The sequence below is a fragment of the Serinus canaria genome, chromosome 2 (genome assembly GCF_022539315.1).
Source record: "Serinus canaria isolate serCan28SL12 chromosome 2, serCan2020, whole genome shotgun sequence".
Taxonomy (NCBI): domain Eukaryota; kingdom Metazoa; phylum Chordata; class Aves; order Passeriformes; family Fringillidae; genus Serinus; species Serinus canaria.
Window position 1 is genome coordinate 22,539,308 of NC_066315.1, and position 25,169 is coordinate 22,564,476.

Genomic DNA, 25,169 nt, shown 5'->3' on the forward strand with positions numbered 1-25,169 from the left:
GAACAAGAAAACTGAAATTGTTCTAATATTGAACAAGAAAACTGAAATGCCACTTCTCACCATGGAAAGCACCAATTCAGTTCTGAGTGGTCTGTCAATGGATTCACCTTTTTGGTTTTTTTCTGTGGAGTAGCAACTCAGTCCTCAGTGTCTGGGAGCTGGAAAGGAAGTTTGGAAAATGAAGAAACATAATTTCCATGCACCTGTTTACCAAGTTAAAAAATACTTTAAAAACATGAGTTTTCAACATGAAAAAATTAATTATTTAATAATTGAGGAGGGTAATGAATGGCTTCTGAACTACAACAGAAAAGTGTCACAGTCATCTTTTCAAATTCTACAGAATGGTTGTCATGACTATATGTGGAAACAAATGTTTGTATTGATTGCATGGTTACTTTTGCTGAAGTCCTCAGTTAATACATTACAGAAACAAGTCAGCATGCACACACAAAAGATGAAAACTCATCTTCAGTGTTTCAGTGTCATCATATGGCTTCTTTCCAATCACCTGTGCATTCATCAGTTTTTACTGTAACACAAGAGACACATTTTCACATGGATTGGTCAGTGAGAAATGCATTAAAAACAAAGAATTTAGGATTATACCTTGTTACATACACAGCATAGCTTAATGAAAGGTAGAATTTATTAGGTAAATCAGAAGATGCAAAAATCAGAAGCTATGCTTTTTCAGGGAAAAGCTCCATTTTTCTTCAACTGGAAATTCCCATTTCAAATAAGATAGAATTCAGATCTTGGGGCTCATCTTTGCTTTTATGTGGCTTATCCATGTTTCTTATTTTGAGTAACACTGAAATTAGAGCACAGCTCCCACTTACACAGAGTATACTGGGTACACGGCAAAAACAGGGAGCAACCTCCCCACTAACCAAACCTGGAAAGCTGTTCTGGGCTGCAGGGACACCCTCAGAATTAATTTTCCATGAGAGAGGTGGTGAAATGCAGGAATAGGTTGCCCAGAGAGGTGGTGGTGCCCCATCATTGGAAACATCCAGACTGGATGGCTGGATCTGAACAATCAGGTCTAGTGGAAAATGTTCATGCTCATTTCAGGGGTGTTGGGACTCTGTGACCTTTAAGGGTCCCTTCCAACCCTGCCATTCTGTGACATGTGATGGTACAATTCCACAGCCCTGCAGCTGGCACAGGTTGCAGCAGTACCCTTCTGCCAGGAGAGGATAAGGAGAGGCAGCTGGTGACAGGTTCCTGCTGAGGACAGGACACTCGCTCACAGCTGCTCCTGTGCCAGCAGCCCCCAGGTCCAGCTCTGCCTGTGCTGGGGGTATTGCACAGGCAAGAGGGGGTGGAGCACAGTGACAGTGGGCAAAGCTGAGGGCACGGCAGGACTATCCACAGCCCTCTTTCTCTATACCAACTCCCTGTGCTGTTACAGATCACAAAAACACAGAAGCACAGAATTGCTGAGATTAGAAGAGACCTCTGGAGAGCATCTAACCAACACCTGTCAAGGCAGAGTAACCTGGAGCAGGTTACACAGGAAAGCATCCAGGTGGGTTTTGAATTTCTCCAGGAGCAGGCTCCACAACCTCCCTGGGCAGCTAGTGCTCTGCCACTCTCAATGTGAAGTAGTTTTTCCTCATGTTGAGGTAGAAATTTTTGAGTTTTGGTTTATGGCAATTGCTCCTTGTCCTGTTGCTGGGCACCACTGAAAAGAACCTGGCACCGCCCTCTTGACACTTGTCTTGGAGATATTTCTATGCATTGATAGCCCTGTCAGTCTTCTGAAGAGGCCAAGCTCCCTCGAAGAGAGATGCTCTCCTCGAAGAGAGATGCTCTCCTCGAAGAGAGATGCTCCAGATCCCTCATCATCGTTGTTGCGCCCCTTGGACCCTCTCCAGCAGTTTTTCTTGCACTGATGAGCCCAGAATGGACTCAGCACTCCAGATGTGGCCTCACCAGGGCCGAATACAGAGATAAGACCACCTACTGGCCACACGCTTCCCGATGCACCCCAAGATACCACCGGCCCTCCTGACCGCAAGAACACTCTGCCGGCCCCTGATCAACTCTCACCCACCAAGGCCCCCACGCCCCCCCCGAGCGGCCCGGCCGCGGTGGCGGCGGTAGCGGAGCGGCCGCAGGAGGCGGGTCACAGCGGCAGGAGAGGCGCCGCCTCCCCGCCCGCCCGACACTGCGGGCCCGAGTGCGAGGAGGAGCAGCGGCGGCGCGGTGCTCCTGGCGGGCGGGCGGAGGTGAGCGACGCCGGGGCCGGGGCGGGCCCCATCCCTGCCGGGCGCTTCTTGGCGCAGCCGCCGCCCCTGGGGCTCTCCTTGCTGTCCATCGCGGCGGCTGCCCCGGTCTCCGGGCGGGCTCTGACGGTGCCGGTGCCCCACGGAGCGGTGCGGCCCGGCCTCGGGCAGCCGCGGGGGCGCTCCGATACCTGGTGGGGCCGGCGAGCCCCCGCCCCGCGGCGGGCGGTTCGGGCAGCGCTGCCCCGGCTGTGCCCGGCGGGCGGTGGGGCCGCCGCTCCTGTCACGGGCGGTGTTGTCGTTGCAGCTGGAGATGCCGGCCCGGACCGGGGCCCCGCCGAGCTGCTCCGGGCTGGATCTCCGCACCGCGCTGCCGCCCGCCAGCCCTCCCAGGGGGCACCGGCCCGCGCCCGGCCTCCCGCCAGCCCCGCGCCTCACCCCGCGCCCCGTAAGTGCCCGCCCGAGCGGGGGTCACACGTACAGTGGCCCGGCTTGCGTTGGTTCGGTTTTCTCCTCCCGTTGTTACTTTTCCAGAAGCAGTTTTTCACGCGTGTCACCATCTGGCTGACATAGCTCTGTGATGTTCTGTTAGCTAATTTAAGAGCGTATGTCAAATCTTTGTCACTTTTATTATTTTTTATAAAATCTCTTCCTGAACAACCCACCTCAGCTGCTTCTTATCATCTGCTTCCCATTTATTTACCAATTGATTGCACAATAACTTGATGGAAAATCTGTCCAGGGGCTGAAGTTAGGCTAACAAGTCTTTGTTTTCCTTAGTCGTCCTCCCTTAAGCAATATGTGCTAGTCTGCCTGTCTTGTCATCTCTTTAGTTCTGAAGATGTCACTTTGGTCAGCATTTTAAGCATCAAGGGCTGATTTCATAATTGTCTGCTGACTTGAAAAATCTTTATCTTATCTTTAACTTTAATCCTCTACTCTTAACTTACCTTTTCCACTTTGACCTCATCATCTGTCTCCCTGTAGAAGGAATTTCTTTAAATACCTATTCACAGTTAACTTTCCTGCTGAAGGCTGAAATACAGAAGATGTTTAACATAGTTTGAGTTATAGCTTGTTCCTTTTCCTCTGAAGTTGTAAACCTTGCCTTCTGTCTTTTGTCTTTTTATTGTATTTATGGAACTTGTTGCCATTTATCTTCTTTGCTAGTTAGAAGCTCACTTCTGTACCATCCGTGTTCTGATTTTATCCCTACATGATGGCACTGTTCCTTTCTCTTTTTATAGTGCTCCTTAGCCATGCACACAACATTTTATTTTTTTAATCTTGTGTGATTTTTTCAAGGTCAGGAAAGCTCTCATGTTGCGGTTATACACTCTTGCCTCTCAATTGTAGTTGTGCATTTAATATAGTCCCTTTCAGTAACTCTGCTCTTGTACATCTCTTAGGTTACTTGTCTAAGTCATGTCAGCTTGTTCCCTGAGGGTGTTTTACGAAGTCTGTTAGTTTGATTCTGTTACTCACACTGTATTTTCCTTAGAACAGGCAGTGAGAAACTTTGGCCAGCAGGCCAAATTCAGCTTACCAGAGCAATTCACCACATCCAAGTCCTGTGTGCCCACTCTCCCCAGGATCCTTTGGACTAAAACTGAAAGTAGCCTGCAGCATAGTTAAGTGGTATTGTTAGCCCATTTCCTTATAGTGGTTCCCTTTTAGTCTCAAAGTTTTGCAGCACATTCTGGTTACGTGGTAAGAACTGAAATGTAATCACTGCTGTAATCACATGGTGAAAGCTTACATGTTCTGTCATATCCAGTTACATCTCTTATCTCATTAGATAATCTCATGTTCCTGGGTGCAAACCCATCCTGATACAGGAAATACTGGTAGTTTGGTCATGTTTTAAATATGTTTCAGGTCACATGGTGAGGAAAAAGTCAATTTTTTTGAGTGCATGCATAAAAGTCTTGGTGTTCTGCCTCTGCTAGAAGAATTCACTATTAGAATCTTTTCTTTGAATCCTAACTTTGTAGTCACTTTCACATATTCCTCTGAGTCCAGTTTTGGTGAGTTTGTACCTTCTAGTCAAAGCTGAAATAAAAAGTGCACGTTCTTCTAGTAGCTTCCTCTAATTTCTGAAACACAAAGCTGCTTTTAATTGTGTGAGGTTGTTCACCACACATGCTGTATTACTAGCCAATGGCTAGTTATTATGATGATTAATTACCATCATATCAGCTCTTGGATGGTAGCTCAGGAAAAGGTTCTGTGTGGTCTGTTGTTTATTGCTCCCAAGACAGCAACCTTGTGGTTTCTTTTTGCTCCTTAGCCTGCCTCTCCTCATTGCTTCCTTAATTTTCAGACTTTATTCCTGTCCTACAATTAAATTGGCTTTGCCTGGCAAGACTTTGGTAGCAGGATGGGGAGGAGTGCTGTAGGGGTGGTTTCTCTGAGAAGCTGCAGGAATCCTGCCCTGTGTCTAATGGGGCCAGTGTCAGCTGGGTCTGGGATGGACCATGGCTCGCCAGGGCCCAGCCCATCAGCAATGGCTGTTACCTCTCAGGTAACCTAAGTAAGAAGGGAGAAAAAAGTAATTGCAGCTGCAGAACAGAGGATGAGAACATGTGAGAGAAACAACTTATGTAGACACCAAGGCCAGTGAAGAAGAAGAAGGAGGTGCCCTAAGCACTGGATTAGACATTCCCCTGCAGCCGTCCCTCTGCAGCCCATGAGGTTCACGGTAGAGCAGAGATCCACCTGCAGCCCATGGAGGAGCCCCACACCAGTGTAGGTGGATGCCTGAGAGGAGGCTGTGACCCCATGAGAAGGGGTGGAGCAGGCTCCTGGCATGGACCTGTGGAGAGAGGAGCCCACATTGGAACAGGTTTCCTGTTAGGGCTTGTGACCCCATGAGGACCCACACTGCAGCAGCCTGTCCCCAAAGGATTGCACTCTGTGGAAGGGACCCTCACTGCAGGAGTTTGTGAACTGTAGCCTGTGGGAAGGACTCGCACTGGAGAAGTGTGTAGAGGATTCCACTATGGGAGGATCCTCATGCTGGTGCAGAAGAAGGACTTCTCTCCCTGAGGAGAGCAGCAGCAGAAACAGCGTGTGATGGACTGACCGTAACATTGATTCCATGTCTCCCTGTTCTGCAGAGGGAGAGGAGGCAGAGAACTGGGAATAAAGTTAAGCCCAGGAAGAAGCTTATTGGGGTGAGGGGAAGGTGTTTCTTTAGGATTTGTTTTACTTCTCATTATCCTGCTCTTATTTTGATTGGTAATAAAGTCAGTTATAGAGTCTGGTTTTCATCTGGTGGTAATTGGTGAGTGATCTCTCCCTGTCCTTATCTCAACTCATGAGCCTTTTGTGGTAATTTCTCTCCTCAGCCCAGCTGAGTAGAGGAGTGATAGAGCAGCACCGTTTTGGACACCTGGCCTCCAGCCAGGGTCAACCCCCACCAGCAGTGCAGAACCACCTAGGTTGTAACTGTGGTTTTGTGTGCAGACTTTCCTCCTGAGCATTGTTTTGTTAGTTTTTAATGTCTTTCCTAGAGCTTTAATGCAGTTCTGTGACCAAGGATATAGCAGTATTTATTTTATTTTCCTGTGAGCCTTAGCTTCTGTTCTTCTTCAAAACATCCCTTACTACACTGAATTTGAGTCCTAAAATTATCTTCCCTTTTATTGTTGGGTGAAATTGGTCTCTTCCTGCTATTAGCTTTCTATGGAGGGCTGTCCCATGTGTTTGTCTCCAGGATTTATTTTACTTGCCTGGATAGAAAATTGTGTTAATCATATTTGTGACTCATGGCCTTGAATCATTTACCCTTGCATCCACAGTTAATCCTTATACATCCATGGTCAGACCAAGCAGTCTGACCTAGAAATGTCATTAGTGATCTCACAACTAGGTCTTGATAAATTTCTTTGTTGTTTCTGCAATTGGATCCACATGGGCAGCCCATTTTCCAGGCTGACAGGTGAGTGTGTCAGATGGATGTTTGTCATGGTGTCATGACATTTGCATCTTTGAGACTTTTGCATCTCCTCCTTCATGGCCAGGAGAGGATATGGCAATAATAACCTGCATAAACTTTTAATGGAATTCAGGTTCCATGTACTCACTGATCTCATGCTGATCACTGTGCTCTCTACATTCTACTATTTTCCAATTTTCTTTATATGTTTCTACTCACTATTCTATTTACCATTACTTTCAGGAGTACAAAGGTTATATTGTGGGCCAGTATTCCAGGGCAGTGGAAGATAAGAAATAGAAGATGAAAAAACTGATGTTCACTTAAGTAACAATTATTGAAGTGCTGAAGTACTTCATGTTGCTTGTTTCTCCTTCTATTGGTGACATATTGCAAGACAAAATTTATTAGCACATACTTGATTAAGGAAAAAATATAATATGACACTTAGAACCAAAGATTTTGCTTCCAGAGGTGTTAATGGATTTTGAGGTCTCATAAAATTGTATGATGCTGATTCTTCCTTCTTTTGTTCTTTCTTTTCTTCTCTTTCATTTTTTTTTCCCCCTACAGAAATCATTGTAGGTTTGGTGTCTTGGAAGTATGGAATCAATCTCTATGATGGGAAGTCCCAAGAATCTCAATGAAACTTTTCTACCAAATGCTGCCAATGGCATCAAGGATGTCAGTAAGGTCACAATAGGCATCATTGGAAGTGGAGACTTTGCCAAATCATTGACAATCAGACTTATCAGATGTGGGTACCACGTGGTCGTAGGGAGCAGAAACCCTAAACATGCTGCTGACTTCTTTCCCCATGTGGTTGATGTCACTCACCATGAAGATGCAGTAGCTAAAACAAACATCATTTTTGTAGCCATACACAGAGAACATTACACCTCTTTGTGGGATCTCAAACATTTACTTGCTGGTAAAATTCTGATTGATGTCAGCAATAATACAAGAGTAGACCAATATCCAGACTCCAATGCAGAGTATTTGGCATCACTTTTTCCTGATTCCCTAATTGTCAAAGGATTCAATGTCATTTCAGCGTGGTCACTACAGTTAGGACCAAAAGATGCCAGCAGACAGGTAAATGTTTTTATTTGTATTAATTTCACTTGTTTGTAACGTGAAAATGACAGGAACTGAATGTAACAGTCAGAACTCATGAGATTTACATTCCCTGAGTTAACATGCCTAAAATGTTGGACCTTTAGCTTATGTTTTAGTAGTCAATAAAACCCTCAGAGTTTAGTTCATCCCACTGTAAGACAAATAAAGTAAGTGGTCCAGTTTTTTCCCTCTGTTGCCTGTTTGTCTTTAAAGACTGTGGAGGAAATGTGAATACTAGCTTAGAATAAACAACTGCCCTTTTGGTGACTGCAGACAGAGAAGAGTTGAGTCAATGTTTTCCATAGGAAATACGTTCATGTGTTTCCTTATGCTTTATACAAGGGTAGAGACAGTCTTTGCCAGTGTATTTTAGTGGTAGCATTGCGGTGAACTATTGAAAGAGATGCACAGAAATTTCAGGTCCCAATCCCAGAGGTCGAGAATCAGCTGTTCTAAAAGTGCTTGCATTCAATGTAGCAGCAAGGTGATTGAAAGAAATTATCTAGCTTTTAGAGTGCCCCCAAATCATAAATATGGGAACAGAAGGAGGCACATATGTTTCTAAGTGATTATTAATTTGATCCAGGGCTGCTTGGGAACATCATGTTCAAAGTCCTTCCCAGAATGTTCTGAAATCCATCCTGCTATAGAAAATGCACCTTTATGTTTTTCATGTTTTGCTGAAGTGATGTAAAGGATTTAAGCCTGTGCAAGCATACAGTCCTTCACAGCTTTATGAAATCTGAGAAATACATAAGAAATAACTGATGTAACATGACTGCTGGAGACTAAATTCAGTTTTCTGGCACTTCAGGTCGATTTAAATGGAATGCAATTGATATGGAATTAGCAGAATGTAAAAAATAACTTCACCATACTTCTTTTATCCCCTTTCAGAATAGCACAATACTAATTCACTTCAGTCAAAATTGATCATATTTGCTTCAATGCAGATGGTCAGCAAATAGTGTTGGGCAAACTATAGCCCATTGTAAATTTTAATGGAACCTTGAAGTACTTTGTAGCAGTACACTTCTTTCACTGAGTAACAAACTGGCCTTTAGAATAAGTTCTTATTTGGCTGCTAGTTTTTGTCTTTTCTGTAAAATACTCAAATCTGAAATCTGTGGAAATGTGGGTTGTGAAATAAGGCTAAAATTGTTATCCATGGAGAGATTACAGTTTGTTGCTTCTCAGTCTATGGATGCTAAAGTTGTTTAAGGGTCATTGTTCAAGGTTCCTGTATTTTTGGGAGATTTTGGATTTTCTTAAATGCTTTTAGCTGTAGCTTCAAGTGAGTTCAGTCCTGTAGACATTTCAGTGTGACAGGTTTCAGTGTACAGATTACCAAGACATTCCCCATTATTAAATCCAAGAAGAAGCCAATTTTGTTTTGATTACTCTGTTGCTAAATCGATGTGCATGTTTGCACTTTGGCTAGATTTTTATGTGATTTTATTGTCATGTTGGCAATATGAGCTGGGATAAAGTGTACAGTTTTAGCAGTCGTGTTGTAGTTTTGATTTTGAAGCCCTTAAGGTTTTTGGTGGATTTTGCTGGTTTTTTGTTTACCTTTGAGTCTTTTTCTCTGACTACAGACAATTCCTTTGACTCTCCCAACAGGTCTATATATGCAGTAACAATGTTCAGGCCCGCCATCAAGTTATTGAGCTTGCCCGTCAGCTCAGTTTCATTCCTATTGATTTGGGGGCATTGTCATCTTCAAGGGAAATTGAAAACCTGCCTCTGCGACTGTTCACCCTGTGGAAGGGGCCTGTACTCATTGCCATTAGCCTGGCAACATTTTTCTTCATCTATTCCTTTGTCAGAGATGTCATCCATCCATACATGAGAAATCAGCAGAGTGACTTTTACAAGATTCCCATTGAGATTGTGAACAAGACCCTGCCAATTGTTGCTATCACTTTGCTTTCTCTAGTATATTTATCAGGACTCATTGCAGCTGCTTATCAGCTTTACTATGGCACTAAGTACCGGCGCTTTCCTCCTTGGCTGGACAACTGGCTCCAGTGTCGAAAGCAGCTTGGACTGCTCAGCTTTTTCTTTGCATCAGTGCACGTGGTGTACAGCCTCTGCTTGCCTATGAGGAGATCAGAGCGGTACTTGTTCCTCAACATGGCATATCAACAGGTGAGACAGTCTTTAGATCAATTAGCCAAAAATGCCTTGGCTGGGTGCATATGGCTCCTGAATACAATAATTGGGTTTTTCTTAATCTGTTCTACTGCTTTAGGCACAAAAGTTATGGGTTATCTTAGGCATAGGTGGTGCCAGATAAAGAAAATAAAAGCAATATCTGTGCATTTTGCTCACATTGTGGGTCAATTTGCAGTCAAGTTTGCGTGGTAGGTGGAATCAAGGACATGTCCCACTGAAATTCCTGCTAGCATTATACACAAGAAGAATGTAGGCTAGACAGGATAAAAGCAAAAGCAGGAAGATTCTGAAGTATGTTCCTTTCTATGTATACTTAACACATGGGGGAAGTATGTATATCATAAATGTATTTACAAATATGAAAAGTATAAGGGGAGATACTGTAATCATGCTTACAGATACTTCTGTGTTCTAGAAAGGGAAAAAAGAGGATGCTGATATTTTGTAATATTTTGGACCAATGCTAAAAATATTTTATTCTTTTAAAATTCTGCGGACATCATCTATTGCAGACAATAGGAATTGACTCATAGTTTCCAGGAACAGTTGATCTTGCATAACCCTGAAACATTCTCTGACAAATCTGTCATCCCCTAGAAGAGGGTCTGATGCTGCTGTCTGTCTGTGAGACAGCTTATTGTAACCTTTAAAGGGGCAGAAAAGCAGCATTGCCCAAAAAAACAGCATTGCCATTCACCACATAAAATCTATAGGAAAGAGAGAAGTGATAGAACAGAAAGGAAAACCAAAGGAAGTAAAATCAAATGTAACAAATTAACAGGGAGTATCACAAACTCTAAAACAGCTAGCATCAAAAACTGAACTTAGGAAAAGGGCAAAACTGTAATAGGCAGCAAGAAACCGTAATTCACACTTAAAACTAGTAATGCTAAAGGATTCACTGGTATTTCTACTAAGAAATTATCTTAGTTTTAATGATACTGTAAAACTTTCACTTGCTAATATTTCTGGTGCACCTTTTTCAAGACACGTCATATTGCAATAGTTAACCTGGAAGGGGAAAAAAAATTCAATATCTAAGTTTCTTAGTTGTTAAGGTCCTGAATTGTTTCTTTTTTCTGGTAAAACCCTCCAGCAAGAACCATCTAGTGAAAGAGAGAAGCAAGCCTGGACTCAGAATAGAAAAGCTGAAGGAAATGATGCTAAGCTATTTCTAAATGTAATTTAAAAATCTAAACTCTAATTTCTAAACTAAAAAGAAATTGCAGGTTTATCTAACTTATGTTACAGACTTTAAGGTTGCAGAGTCTGAAGAACACAGCTCCTGTTCTACAGTGTATAAGAATGTGCAGAACTACCTGATTTTATAACAGTATTGTTGTAAATGGTATATAATGTTACATTTTCTTTTAGCATTTCATCTAAAATTTCCATGTTTTACATATTTTTAATCTAGCAAAAGCCAATACCAGCAGTAAGGAAATAGTTGTTTTTCTTCAAGGCATGAGGAAACCTCTGAAATATTTGACCGCATTTTATAGTTGTCCTGTGACTGTGAACTTTAAGTTAGCAAAATAGCTTCTGTTGGTATTTTTAATATTCTTTAGAATAAAGTTCATCCTTTTTGCTCTTTCATCAGGTTCATGCGAATATTGAAAATTCTTGGAATGAGGAAGAAGTGTGGCGAATTGAAATGTATATCTCCTTTGGAATAATGAGTCTTGGATTGCTTTCTTTGCTTGCAGTAACTTCCATCCCTTCAGTAAACAGTGCCTTAAACTGGAGGGAGTTCAGTTTTATTCAGGTGTGTTACATTTTAATGAGGGGGTTTTAGTGTTAACAAGAATTCCTTGATCACAGTCATGATCAAGATCATAAACAAAAGCTCATTGCAATGTGACCAGAGCCTTTTTCCCTCTGTCTCTGGTAATTCAATAAAACAGCAATCACTCAGCAAATATGTTACCATGAAGGCACATTAAGCATTTCATGAGTGTAGAACAGGACTTTTTATTTTACACTTCTTGATCTTAAGTAACCAATATAGCTAGAACCAAATGTTCACTAATCTATTGGTTTTCTGTTCTTAGAACTTCTTCCTAAATTTAAATTAGATAAATTTGGACAATCCTGCTAAATGCAGTGATACTGATGAGATACTTGTTTAGGTAGGTGCACACAGCTATTAAAATTGAAGACTTAATTTGCCCTGCAAGATTTTTATTGCACAGCCCTTCAACAGCCATTGATTAAGTTTTACTTCTCATCCGCTGTGGGACTTGACACAGCTCTCAACTGCATTTATTCCCATTAGCTGAAAATACCCACTAGTAAAATACTGAGCTCTGCTTATTAAAACCAGAGGCTTTTCAAGGCCCTGGCACATCATCTGCTGCCTTCCTTCCTCAGGTAAATACCTAGAACATGCAAATCTAACTAGCATAAAATACTGAAAAACATGGGCTTTAATGAACAGCTCAATGCTTGCTCTGACATGTCAGTGCCAGTAGTTCTAGGCAGCAGTCAGGTATAAGAAATTTTATTAGGATTCACTCGGGTGAAAATTCCTAAGTGTGCACAGTTTTTGGGTTTGTTATGTTTTGTTTTCTGACTTTGGCTTTAAAACTGTAGTCTTAGCTCAGTCATTTCTGATTAACATTTTTTTCAGCTTAGCCTACTAGATTGCCTAATTCTGAGTCCTATTTCACTTCAGAATGTGGGCACTGACTTTAAAGTTCAGGGCTTGGGTTGTGCTTCCTAATTTACAGACATTTTAAAGAGAGTGGTGGGGAACACTTCAAAGGCTGTAGTTGTTTGACGTCTGTCTGTGATGCCTTTTCTTTTACTTCTTATTTCTGTCACTGGAAAACTGCATGTAGACCTACAAAAAGTTTGCTGAAAAGTTTTTCAAAGTGGAGTTACCCTGATAGAACTGTTTATTCACAGTCATGGCTTTGAGCCTTCAGAGAGACTAAATACTCAAGTGTATTGTTACAATATCTCTGCCCATCTGGAGTTCTCTGTGTGGGGATAATAGTACTGCTGTTGGGTGATACAAAACATTAGTGCAAAAAGGAAAATATGTATTCACTTGTGAGTGACATGATGCCTTTGTCCAGTAATAACTTCCAGCCACAAAACCAGCATTTTTGTCTTATTTTTCCTTACTCAGATTTTGAAATTTCAGGCTTTTGTGATTGAGTCAAAACCCACACAATAATCACTATGATTTTTCTACAACTGCATATTTACTGTATTTATTTCCACTGTAAATTAAGTCAAAATAGTTCCAAATCTAAATAATTATGAACTTTAATGACCCTCAGTATTTTCAGGAACTTGCTTGGGAATAAGTTGTTTGCTCGGGATGTGTGTTACAGTTCATACTGTATTATGTGCAGAACATAACTGGTGTTGGTAATGAACTATGCTCATTTGCAATTCTTAATCACAAAAGTATTGAACTACTAAAAATTTCCTTAAAGTTAATGAGTATTTACTTTGTCATTAATTCTCAGGATGTAAGTTATTCTCCATTTAGTTACTTGTCAGAAAAAATCTTATTGCTTTCTTCAATCAGAAAACAGACTTTCAGTGATTGCTTACTAGAGTAAAAGGAATCTGTATTTTTGTATCTGTTTCACTCTCCCCAGTATGCAAGGAGAACAGATAAAACATTATAATACTTACTCTTACTTTTATGTTTTTCTTCTACTGAAGTTCAGTTCAGTGAAGGAAAATTAAACTTAAATTTCTCAATCTTTTCTGTGTTGGGGGATGAATAGCAGAACTACTAACCTATCTTTCCATTGCTGCTTTTCAGTTGGGTAAAGAAGTATGTCTCTTGCTTTAGTCCTGAATCTCAGATGATTTTCCACAATAGCTGCTGGACTTGTTTCACATCTGACAGATGAAGAATCAGTTGGTCAGCACACTCAGACAGTGTCCCAGCTCAGCACTTCCCACTGAGAACAACACATTCTTGCTTGCTCATCTTAGTGAATACAGTTTCATCAAAATAAGGGTGTGGCCTCTTCTAAATAGTTTTACCACAAGAACGTAGTCTTGAATCCTGCTAGGAAAATCTGAGTTTATTAAAATGTACTGTATAGACTAGCCTTGTTCCAGTAGAACAAGCCCTAAGCAGCATCTCCCCAACCTACAGCAGTTCACACAGTCTTCAAACACAGTCTTCCTAATACTCTAAAGAAACACCGCTTGTCAACAGTTTTGCACAGAAGTAATTGCTGTCTTTGATATCCCAAATTCTTTTGGAGATGCCTCCATCTTACCTAGCCTGGTTTCAAACACAGGTGTCAGCAGCTCCAAAAATTCCAGCCTGCTTCATCAAGGGAAAAGGACTTTGAGAGGACAGGTAGTGCAGGCTTCACTCATAGTATGCATATGAACAAAAGTGAGATATGAGAAAGTTTAATATTGCAAAAGGAAATTACTGTGTCAGTCCTAGAAGGAGCTAAGAAACCAGCAGAAAAGAGCAATTGCTACAGTAGAGTTGACCACTGCATAAAACAAAGGTCTTATTACTTCATCATGATTTGGAGAGAAACACTCATAACATCCAGATAGAGGAATCACAGAATGAGACAGCGATTAGGAGTTTTCTCAGGAGGAGATCCTAGATGACTGAAACTTAGTGTGAAACTTTGTGCTCACGTTAACGTAACCCAGAGCTGAAGTTTACTGAGAAAAGCAGCAGGGAAGAAAGCTGGGGCTGATAAACTTATGCATCAATTTTCTTAAATGCCACTTCAGTATTCTTCTTTTTCTCATCTAAATATATTTGGATAACGAGCAATGGAAGACATGGGCAAGAAATACAAAATAATTCATATTTTGTCAGAGCAGGCAGAATAAACAGCTTAAACCAACACACTGTAAACAGAAAAAAAAGACATTTATTGAAACCAGTCCTTGACTGTTCACATAAAATACAAGGAAATGGAGAATGTTGTCTGCAAGCTATCCTGCACTGGGTCCTTCAGGCTAGTGAGAAAAGTTAAACTGTAAATACGAAATGCAAACTTAAATGACTGCTGCTTTTGTTTTTCAGTTTAAGACTTCTAACCCCATCATTTAAAGTGGCAGTGGACAGGGCAGACCGTTTCTGAAAGCTGAGCTTCATGTTTTTTAGCAAAAAACAATACAAATCTGCCATTTGAGTGGTAGGAAACTGATTTCTCAGTAGTGGCAGTGTGAGTAAAATATTTCTCATGCATACACTTTGAGGGAAGGCTGCCTTGCCTTAGTTCTCCAACAAGAATAGGATACTTTTTCTCCAGAGTAAGGTAGACTGAGGCCTGAGTATTTACCAAGTTTATGGGTAAGATAGCAGTCAGAAGTTACTACAAACAGTAGTTTTAAGTTTAGCTATAGCCTGTTACACAGAGAATCTGAAGTATATCTTGCATAAATGTTGAATTTGGAAAATATCTGTTGTAAATATAAATTGCTTGGAGCTACTTGACCATTGTGAATGTAGAAATTCCTGAAGCAGATTTACCCCACAGCACAGTTTTGTCACTAAATACGTACATCTTGCTGGTAACATTTTAGGGGTTTTTCTCTTTCATCTTTCCTGCTCCATCAAGTTTTGTTGGTTCCTTTCTTAAACAATACCAGCTTGTCCAATTTATCAGTAGCCTTGGTTGGAAATCTCCTGTATTGGGTAAAAGCTGACTTTGATCAGGAAGGAAAAGAAAAAAAAAACAAGGAGGACTTAGAGAAAAGCTAAAAGATTTGGGAGTCCATAGGAAATGTGCTAATCCATTACTCAGCTTTCAGGAAACATAGTATTATGGAAGATAAGAAAACAAAGCAGCCAAAGATACTCTTCCACTTTTCCCAGCAGCCATACTAAAGCCCAGGCAGAGGGTTGCCAGGAATTACAACTGATTTTGTTGCTCACGGTACTGTTCAATGTGAATTTACCAGTGAAGAAACAATATTTCTTCTTGCTGCTTTCAGAAGTCCTTTGCTCTTAAAGGAATTATCATCTGGAGCCTGGTAGTGGTAATTAAGAGCCCAGTTGAATGGGCTCTTAATTACCACTGTACTAATGTAGCTGACATTAGTAGCTGACAGAAGCTATAGCAATGTCTTTGTTAGTTTTTAAGATGTGTGGTTGAAATTGTGCCTATGCTCTACCAACACTTCAGAGAAGCATATGGAGACTCTTCACAGGGCAAGGAAAAAAAAGAACATAATAAAAGTGCATCGTATGTTTTTCTTGTCCTTTTGTTGTTAGTTTAAAATATACTGGATGTATTTCCTAGCTTCCATTTTGACCATTAGATAGACATATATAGATGTCTCAAAACTAAAGCTTGCAAATGGAACTAAAATAAGCACTAAAATAAAATAATTGGAAATGAATGTATATATCTCCCTTCTGTTTCTTTTTTCAAGAATTGTTGTATTTCTCATCAGTAATCCTGATGAAGAAGTGTGGAATATGATTCACTTGTGCCCTTCTCCCTGCTGCCAGTAATATAACAATGAATTCAGGACAGTCATGCCAACAAAAATCTGCAACAACCTATAAAAACATCAGGTTTGATCGTATTGTTTGCTGTCCAAATTTCTCACCAGAAGTTCCATTCAGATACCACATACGCTATTTTCATATCAAGTGTTTGTCTAAATGTTCTCTTTACTATGGGATGTTTTGGAAACAATTTTTTTTTTTAAGGAAAAGTATGCAGCATATCTAAAGATTAACAAGATGGCCCTGAAACCATTGGTAAAAAAGCTACATAAATATCAGGAAGTCAAAAAACAGGGCAACAAAACCAAGAAATTAACAGAAATATTTTCCTTTTATACCATTATACCTGTGAATCCTTGCAAATAGTATAAGCTCAGACTTTTTTCTTGCTTTAGAAGCTGCTCAATCTTGAAGTAGAAGGAACTAATTATTTCACTACCTATTATAGACTCTTAGGCTGCATTTTTCTTTGCTTGTCTGTTTGCTAGAATTAGACCATACCTTGTTCAGTTACCTTTCTTAATGCTTGTTCTCTGTTTCAATGATTTTCTACAAATGTTTCCCAGCCAAGTTAGTTATTACATCAGTTTTGGCCAGAAAGAGTTTTTCTTCATTTGATCATCACCAGAAGTCAAAGCACAGTAATCCTCTTTTATCATGGTTCGGGAAAGTTAAGTTGATGCATTGTCAAGTCTACGAAGCATTACAGCTACAGGGTCCTTAAAAAGGTGGATTCACAGAATTGCTGAGTGAACCCTGTTATCACCACATTCCGTGCCAAGCTCTAGATTTATGTGCTGAGAGGTCCTTCCTCTGCAGGCTGCTGTGGGAACCCTCTCTTTGACCTTTTACCCAGCACTGTCGGTTTATGGCAGACAGCAGCACTGCTTTGTGCTATTATGGCCAAGCCCTGCAGTTCAGATATTCCCATTAACCAGTCAGCAACAACTGAAGGAGAAGGAATGGGATGGTTTATGCTAACATCAGACAAGTGGATGTAGGCCTTTGTGAGGCAGAAGTAAGCTGTGGATCTCAAACTGATAAAAATATGCAAGTTTAGACCCAAATCTCTTCCAATAGAATTGCATTGTTCCATAATAAGGAATCTTGGAAGTGATCTATCCTCATAATTAAGAAATAGGAAACTTAATTTCCAATCACAATGGATGCTGTTCTAGTAACTACTCTGGAATTGTTTCTTATTGGCATACCTATCCTGAAGTTGGCTTCCATTACTTAGAATTTGGGCAGACATCATTTCAGCTTTGACTAAGGCCTGTAGATGTTAGCAGAGGTACTCTGTAAATCAGTGCTCAGTTCAGTCAGTAAATTTCAGAATGGTAACTTAAAACCATATATTGCTAACTTAATGTAGTGAGTAGGTAAGAGATTTTAACTTGATGTCTAATAGAAATGTTAAAATAGTCCAAATAATGTATCAGAGCTGTCAGGTGAAGGACCAAGTGCTATTATATATTTTTTTCTCCTTTTTTCTCTTTCTTCACAGTCTACACTTGGATACATTGCTCTGCTTATAAGTACTTTCCATGTACTGATTTATGGATGGAAGAGAGCTTTTGAAGAAGAGTATTACAGATTTTATACACCACCAAATTTTGTTCTTGCCCTTGTTCTGCCTTCCATTGTAATTGTAGGTAAGATCATCTTACTTTTGCCATGTGTAAGTAGGAAACTGAGGAGAATCCGAAGAGGATGGGAGAAAAGCCATGTTATAGAAGAAGTAAGTGGGTCTGTTCCACATCTTTCTCCAGAAAGGATAACTGTAATGTGATGATATTTGTTAACACTGTTGTACATGTTTGGGCTTTGATTTTTGATTTTTTTGTCTATGTCAAATAAACTTGCATTTTTAGGAGTTTAGTTAAGTAGGAGTCTTTGTAAAGTCTCTTGCTTGACATATAGTACAAGCTCTTAACCAAGCTATGAGAAGTCTATAACTAGAAGACAACTACTTCTGATAACTACAAAAATATTTTTCTTTTGTATTACAGAAGGCAGATGATTATGAAATAAATAAAAAATTAATGTTCCTTTGCACAGTTATATCACAATAGTATTATATTAGAACCAGGCTTTACGGATATTTTTTTGACTTAGAGCATATGTGTCAGAGTGCTCTTTACTATATGACATTTTCTGGGCAGTGTTTCTTCTATTAAAACCACATTTCTGGGCTAGTGAGTTCAAAATATAAAGTAAATTATTTAAGAAATAACTAGGGTTTGAAACAAATTAATTTGTAATGCTCACAGAATCACAGAATGGTTTGAGTTGGAAGGGACCTTAAAGATCATTAAGTTCCAATGCCCCTGTCATGGGCCTTGACAACTTTCACCAGACCAAGTTACTCAAAGCCCCATCCACCCTAGCCTTGAACACTTCCAGGGATGGGGCATAAACAACTTCTCTGGACAACCTGTGCTAGTGCCTCACCACCCTCACAGTAAAGAATTTCCTCCAAAACTTTAAATCTAAACCCAATCTAAACTGACTCTCATTTCATTTATAGCCATTCCCCCTTGCCCTGTCACTACATGCCATTGCCCTCTCCAGCTCTCTTGCAGACTCCCTTCAGGAACTGGAAAGCTGCAATTAGGTCACCCCTAAGCCATCCCTTCCAGGCTGCACAAACCAGATTCTCTCCACCTTTCCTCCCAGGAGAGGCTCCCCAGCCCTCTGACATCTCGGTGCCCCTGCTCTGGACTCCAACAGCTCCATGTCCTTCCAGAGCTGGGTGCCATGTTCCAGGTGGGATCTCTCTCCCCAGAGCAGAGCAGAGGGACAAAACCTCCCTGCCCTGCTGCCCACGCTGCTCTTGGTGCAGCCCAGGACACGTTTGGCTCTCTGGACTGTGAGTGCACATGGCTGGGTCATGTCCAGCCTCTCACCCAGCAGCACCCCCAGGACTCTCTGGGCAGGGCTGCTCTCAATCCCTTCATCCCCAGCCTGTGTGGATACTGGGGGCTACCCCAGCCCAGGTGCAGCACCTTGCACATGGTCAAGTGTATTGCACATGTACAGTATATTTATTTGTGTGGTTTTACGCCATTACATGATTGGAATATGCAAACTTGGCCTCAGTTATGGTGTGACTGTACATCTTGTAAGCAAAGGGTATTGTACTAAACTGTCTTTTTTCTTTTCAAAGTATTAAGTAGAATTTTAGACCTTTGGCATCTTTTTATTTCCATACATCATATACTGAAGATTCAAAACAGTGCTATACATTTATAGAAAGATACGTGTGTAAACTAGTTTTTGATTTTTTAATGACTTTGAAATATGTGGAGATATTTTAAAACAAAAATAAAAGCTGAGAATTCAGCAACAATAAAAATCCATTTTCACTGTGAAACTTCCAATATATTGGAAGCATCACAATAATCATGTTCTGTATGTGTCTACACTGGAGTTTCAGTTATTATATATGAATTTCCCAGAATGTGTCTTAAATTCTTAGTATCTTTTTGTGCAAATCCAATCTTCTATTTTTATATAAAGGTCTAACTTTTACAAATGTCTCTGGGATATGCCTGAAGTTGTGAGAAACCAAATTATTATTATTATACTTAAAAATCTCTAAACCTTGACATTCACTTTTGCTGTCAGATTCTAAATAATGTTCACAATTACCTATTACTACTGCTGTGTCAGTAGTAATTACTCTTCTCTAACAAAACAACCAAACTCAACTCATACCTTCAGGCTGCTACTGCTTAATTAGCAGAACTTCTATTTCAGTGAATCAGATTGTGTATTTGGTTCTATTTTTCTTGTATTAAATTATATTTTTTCATATCTATATTTGCACTGTTTAAAATCTCTGATTTTCTTAGCTGAGCCTTCTCTTATTATTTATTGCTTTGAAAGAATTTGGCCTATCATGTATCAGAAATATATAGAATTAAGCTTGAATTAATCCTTAAACATCACTGGTCCTATAAATCTCATTATCTCTGCTTGTAATGAAATGAACAGCTTCACAGAAAAAGAAGATTCTAGAATCAAACTCTGCCCCCATTATGCCAACCTAAGAGTTCAAAGAATTCATGTTAGTTGTTCTTAAATTAATTTAAAATTCAAAATATCAACAACTATTTTATTTTTATTCTAGTATCCAAATTCCCCAAACATATACATCAAGCCTGTGTATATTCTGGGTTTGTTGCAAAATGAGAAACACTTGAACTTCCTTTCATTTTAAGCATGTTCAAATCTAGAGATGAAAAATAAAATACTTGCATGATGTTTTTTCAGAATTAAAGTATTTTTATATGTCTTTAGACATGTTTTGTATTGAATGAGAGACCAGTGGATCCTTGAAAATGGAGGTTTGTGAATACATTTTTTGAAAAAAACAACTATTACATGGGTCAACAGATATTTGATACTTTATTTTAGTTCACAAATTTTCAATTTCAAGTAGTTGGAAAGCCCAGATTTATCCTCCCTTTTAAGCCTTAATGAGGATTCAATTGGAAAGAACATAATTAATTTTTATTTCACAATTTTTTTGAAAAATAAATTATAAGAAAAGCAATAATTGGTCAGGCTAAGGTCTTTGAGTCTTGTCTCCAGTAGCTGACAAGTGGTAGATGCTTCTAAAAAGAAAGCAAGTGTCCAGTGATTTTTTTTTCCTAACACAACTTCTCAGCCTCTTGGAAATCAATAATTTTGTTTTTTTTAACAGAAAAAAGGTTCAGTAAATATATCAAATAAACTAAAAAATGTTTGCATTCTTTCTTTTTTCCAAAACCAAATAAGTTTGTTTCAGGGTATTTATTTGATTGTTCCTCCTCCAATATGCAGCTATTTCAGAGATTGGTGGTGATATACAAGTACAATACTTTTTTATCCAACATTCTAGACATTAACAGAAAACCCTGTTGTTGCTGGAGACAGACAGGAGCCTAAACTACTACAAATGAGATTTTCACATAAAAATGAAGAACAATTAACAATTATGACTTCTAACCTAACTTTGTCTGTAATGGCATTCTAAAAGGTGTACATTTCTTAAAAGGCTTGCAGAATTGAATGTCCTGGACTGTTTCCTGTTTCACTATTGCAGAGTGAAACCAAACAAGGTTGAAGCATTGCGCTTCATTCCTTTACATAAAATTAACGTCTAAAATCTTAGAACAAACATATCAAATCTTGGATAATTTTAATGGGATAAATACCACTCTACGTTCTACCCCAGTCCTGCACATGAAACCTAATTAAAATCACTAGAATGGGCTGGTATAACTGAGAGTAGAATTTCATACCTCTGAACAGATTTAGGCAGAAAGTATTACCATTGACAATCTGACTACATTTGAAAATTAAATACGCTGCTATTATTTTATGGTAGTTTTACATTTCTGTGGATTATGTAGTTAACATTCATGTTCCCTACAATTATTTAATTATTTTGATGCAATAGTGATAATGTTGCAGAACTATGATATTGTACTAACTGAAAAATACTGTCAAAGTCCATAGATATTGTACTGTAATGAATCCACTGACAGTATATGCAGAAATGTATTGGCCCTCTTTCCTATGCAAAAAGTTACTTCATCATTAAATTTCTTCAACAATGACAATATTGCAAAATTTTAAACTGCCAAAGATGTCTGGAGAGAGTAATGATGAGTCATTCCTATTTTCAAATTGTGTGTAGAAAATTAAAAATGTGTTTTAACTTTATATGTTACTTGAAAGGTTGAAATATTAAAGTATTAATAAATAGACAGTATTTTTAGATCAACTATGTGAAGACATTTTGTGAAATATTTGTGCTACAAAAATGACATATTTAGTCCTGTTAGGCCATGTATTTACTTCTAACTGGAAGAGCATGTTGACTTGTTATTTAATATTTTGTAGTGTTCTTTAAGGACCAATTCATTCTAACAAAACACTGTTAAGCCTGAAGGTAAACAATGCTCATACATTTAGCAAACTTTATATCCAGCATATGTTTCATCCCACAAGGGATCTTTATTCATGTGACCAAACACATAAACTCACCATAGACTTCTCATTGGAAAAATACCTGAGGCTAATTGTTTCATTTAGATTGCCTAAATGTAAACAACTAAATTCATGTAGACATCTTAGTTACTTAGGAGAATAAATAGATATTTTGGGGAATAGTCTGCTATAAGTGTAAGCTATATTTTTGTGTAGCCTTATAAAAATTGCTTAATTGCCTAATGAAAATAAGTAATTAAATAAGCCTAAGTTCTCTTAATTATTGTACAGTATAAAAAATAGAGCTTGATATGTGATACAGAATCGTACAGAATCATATTATAAAATGGAAAATTCTATGTTTTTATCAACAGGTTATTTGTTTTCCATGGATATTAAGGTGTTCTTTCTTGACATTGTCTAAAACAAGAGTTCTGTCATAGGTTCCATGTGTCTTTAATTTTATCTTAAAATTCTGTTAACTGTTGCAACTATGTACAAGTTAATTAAGTGCCGATGTTCTTGCATTATTTAGAGTTTTTGAGTTATTTAGAGATTAATTATTTTGTAATTGTTTTGCAAGTTCTTTAGCTTGTGGTAATGGTTACTGTGAACTTTTACCACATTTAATTTTTTGTTCCAACATTGTAAATTATATGAGGTGCCAAGAATATTTTTATTTGGCATGAATTGCCTATAAAATTGTGTGTCTCTATGTTTATGTCTGTATGGGATTAGCTACCCAACTGGCATTAATGGAAATAGTTAATTAATATAAGGCAATGAGTTCCCCAGTGGTAATAAATTTCACAGGTATGAATACAGTTAGGAAACAGCTTTCCTCTGAAAGTTAGCTTTATCAGGTGTATAAAAATTAGATAGATTGAATTTTTCAGTGTAGTATTTTCACATATGCAGTGGTAATGAATGCATATGCATAGTTCCTTGCAGACAGTGCATCTCTTAATACACAAGGTTTTGATTTCTTGGCTGTTCATCCTGTACTATTTTCTGTCAATATAATGAATAATGTTGCAGTACTGATATTGTATCACCATATGATACTGCTTGAATTAATTAGATTACAGCCTTTAAAATAAGTGACACATTTAACTGTCTTGAACAACGATCTCTGTCATTATATATTGTTTCTCATGCCTTGGCAGTGTCTTACAGTAAGCATAATATGTCTCCCATGTGTAATCTTCTCTTTGTAGTTGTGTTTGTCAGACTGTGCTATCTCTCTGAACAGGGCTATTATAAATTATTAGTAATGCTCTTATCTATTTTTCCACAGACTGTGTTTTACACAAAAATCAATAAAAAATCAGTGTAAGGTATTTTGCTTTTTCTTCTGTGCTTATGCAGAATAAAATTTAGCTTGTGTTTCTTTCTAATATATGGGTGCTCTGATCAACATTTTCTCTGAGACATAAAATCTGAGTGTGAGTTCATAAAAATATTCTAAAGGACAGTTTATTTCTTTTCCAATGTCTGGATTACAGCTTTCAGATACAGTACTATCAGCAAATATTCAGTCCACTTTTCATTCAACAAACAGTTTGGCCATGAATGAGATTGCTAGGCACCAGTATGTTTGCCAAGTGTCCTGTGTGTATGAAATAGAATTAGTCTTCAAATGAAACAAACAGGTGAAGCACTTTGCAGTCCTTCTTTTGGAAATACATAACTTTTTTCTAAGATGCTTATGCCAGCACAAGAGCAAAACAATACATGAGGGTATAATGCTGCTTAACTGTCATCAGCAGCATAAACTGTTCTGAGTTCAGAGAAGTAAAGATGCATGGATCAGTGGATCTAGCAGCATTTCTGTTGCTTTCACATTAGGTTACATAGCCTTCCCACACTCCAAATGAAATATAGGTGTTTTTAAAATTCAGAACATTTAATATTGGTTTGTGCCATGCCTAACCTAATGGTAACATTTTGGACCTTAAAGTCTTTTTTTTCTTGGCTTCTATTTTTTTAATCTCTCCATTTTTCTATATCTCAGTGCTTGTTTTACTGAATGTTGATATTATGCTAGCAGCTGGGGCCCCAGACTTAACACCCTTCTCCAGGCTTACTTTGTACTGTACAAGAGTATAAGTTCTGTGTCCTGTGATTTACTGTGTTTCCTTACAGTAATAAAGATCAGTGTGAAAATTCCCCTCAATTCCATATCACTCCATGACCTCTGCACTGTATTTTGATGGTAAATCCAGATGTTGGAAGCCCTGTTGACTTGATGGGTTTAAGGCTGAGTCTACTGCCAGCCACTTCAAAGGTTTTTTCCTTTTATTCTGTGACTATCAAACATAGAAGGTCTGTCAGGACAGACAAAAAAAAAAAAAAGAAAAAAGAAAACAAAAAAAAAGAAAAAAAAGAATTAAAAGGAAGTCAAGGAGTCACCAGACTGTCTGTACTTTAAAGACCTCAGTGTCAAATTTGATAAAGAGGGCAGGTGGCTTTGGACAGAATTTGCATGTTGAATATAGCCAAGAAAAGGACATCACTTGACTAGGAGCTGAAGACCCCCATTGCATTGCAGCACATGAAAGGTATATACTGAATAATAGTCCCTTAAAAGCTTTGTAAAATAGGGAATACTGAGTGCTAGAGGAAATAATTCACTCAGCCAAGTCAACAGGAGATTAATGGCAGACCTGGATACGTAACCTTGATCCTCTAATACACAGCTGCGTCCTACACACAGAGTGCTGTGGTTTTATGAAATTTAAGTTTTACCTCAAGAACAGAGTTTGCTGAACTGTGTCTTCACACCAAATTAGTTTGTCCTCAGACAAAACAGAAATCCTCTTTACATCAAGTTCATGTTTTTTACATATTTCTTAGCATTTGTAAGATTTAAAATTCAATACTCTCATAAGTAAGGCCTTGGTGTCTTGAATATTTTCATCACCAATGGAAGAGGTAGATATGATAAAAATACAATAGGAGCCTGTTTGGAGTTTATTAACTTTTGAGTAAATATTATAACAGTTGAGTGCATGATTTTGAGGATGGGCATTTGCCGTTTACCAAGAGCAGCAGAATCCCTGTAGTCAAACTTGCATAATGTAGCTTTCATCCTAAGTTTTAAAAGCTTCATTTTGAAGAAGGTGCACAGTGAGCAAATGGAGCTTTGCAATATGATCTTTGGAACAGTGAGCCAACAAGTGCCATGTGACTTAAGCTTATAATTTACAGACTAAGTTTCCCAATTAAGGTATATTCTCTATACATTTTT

The 25,169-nt window shown here is 38.8% G+C and overlaps 1 protein-coding gene across 2 annotated transcripts; it reads left to right on the forward strand.

Annotated features, from left to right (window-relative positions):
- Positions 1 to 2,171: 2,171 nt before the first annotated feature.
- STEAP2 (STEAP2 metalloreductase) lies at positions 2,172 to 21,890 on the forward strand. Of its 2 annotated transcripts, none has more exons than XM_009085932.4 (5): positions 2,172 to 2,237; positions 6,748 to 7,269; positions 8,917 to 9,444; positions 11,072 to 11,236; positions 17,445 to 21,890. In XM_009085932.4, exons 2-5 carry the CDS (start codon positions 6,778 to 6,780, stop codon positions 17,727 to 17,729), a joined length of 1,470 nt encoding a protein of 489 aa, XP_009084180.1. In that variant the 5' UTR covers positions 2,172 to 2,237; positions 6,748 to 6,777; the 3' UTR covers positions 17,730 to 21,890. The 2 variants fall into 2 exon arrangements, with proteins under 2 accessions (XP_009084180.1, XP_018764937.1); XM_018909392.3 differs by lacking the exon at positions 2,172 to 2,237 and adding an exon at positions 2,606 to 2,682.
- The last annotated feature ends 3,279 nt before the right edge of the window (positions 21,891 to 25,169 follow it).

Excerpts from the sequence above, each read along its gene's own strand:
- STEAP2 (XM_009085932.4), top strand. The coding sequence starts at position 6,778 with ATGGAATCAATCTCTATGATGGGAAGTCCCAAGAATCTCAATGAAACT. Across the intron at positions 7,270-8,916 it reads CAAAAGATGCCAGCAGACAG|GTCTATATATGCAGTAACAA; the intron begins GTAAATGTTTTT and ends CTCTCCCAACAG. Across the intron at positions 11,237-17,444 it reads GGGAGTTCAGTTTTATTCAG|TCTACACTTGGATACATTGC; the intron begins GTGTGTTACATT and ends CTTTCTTCACAG.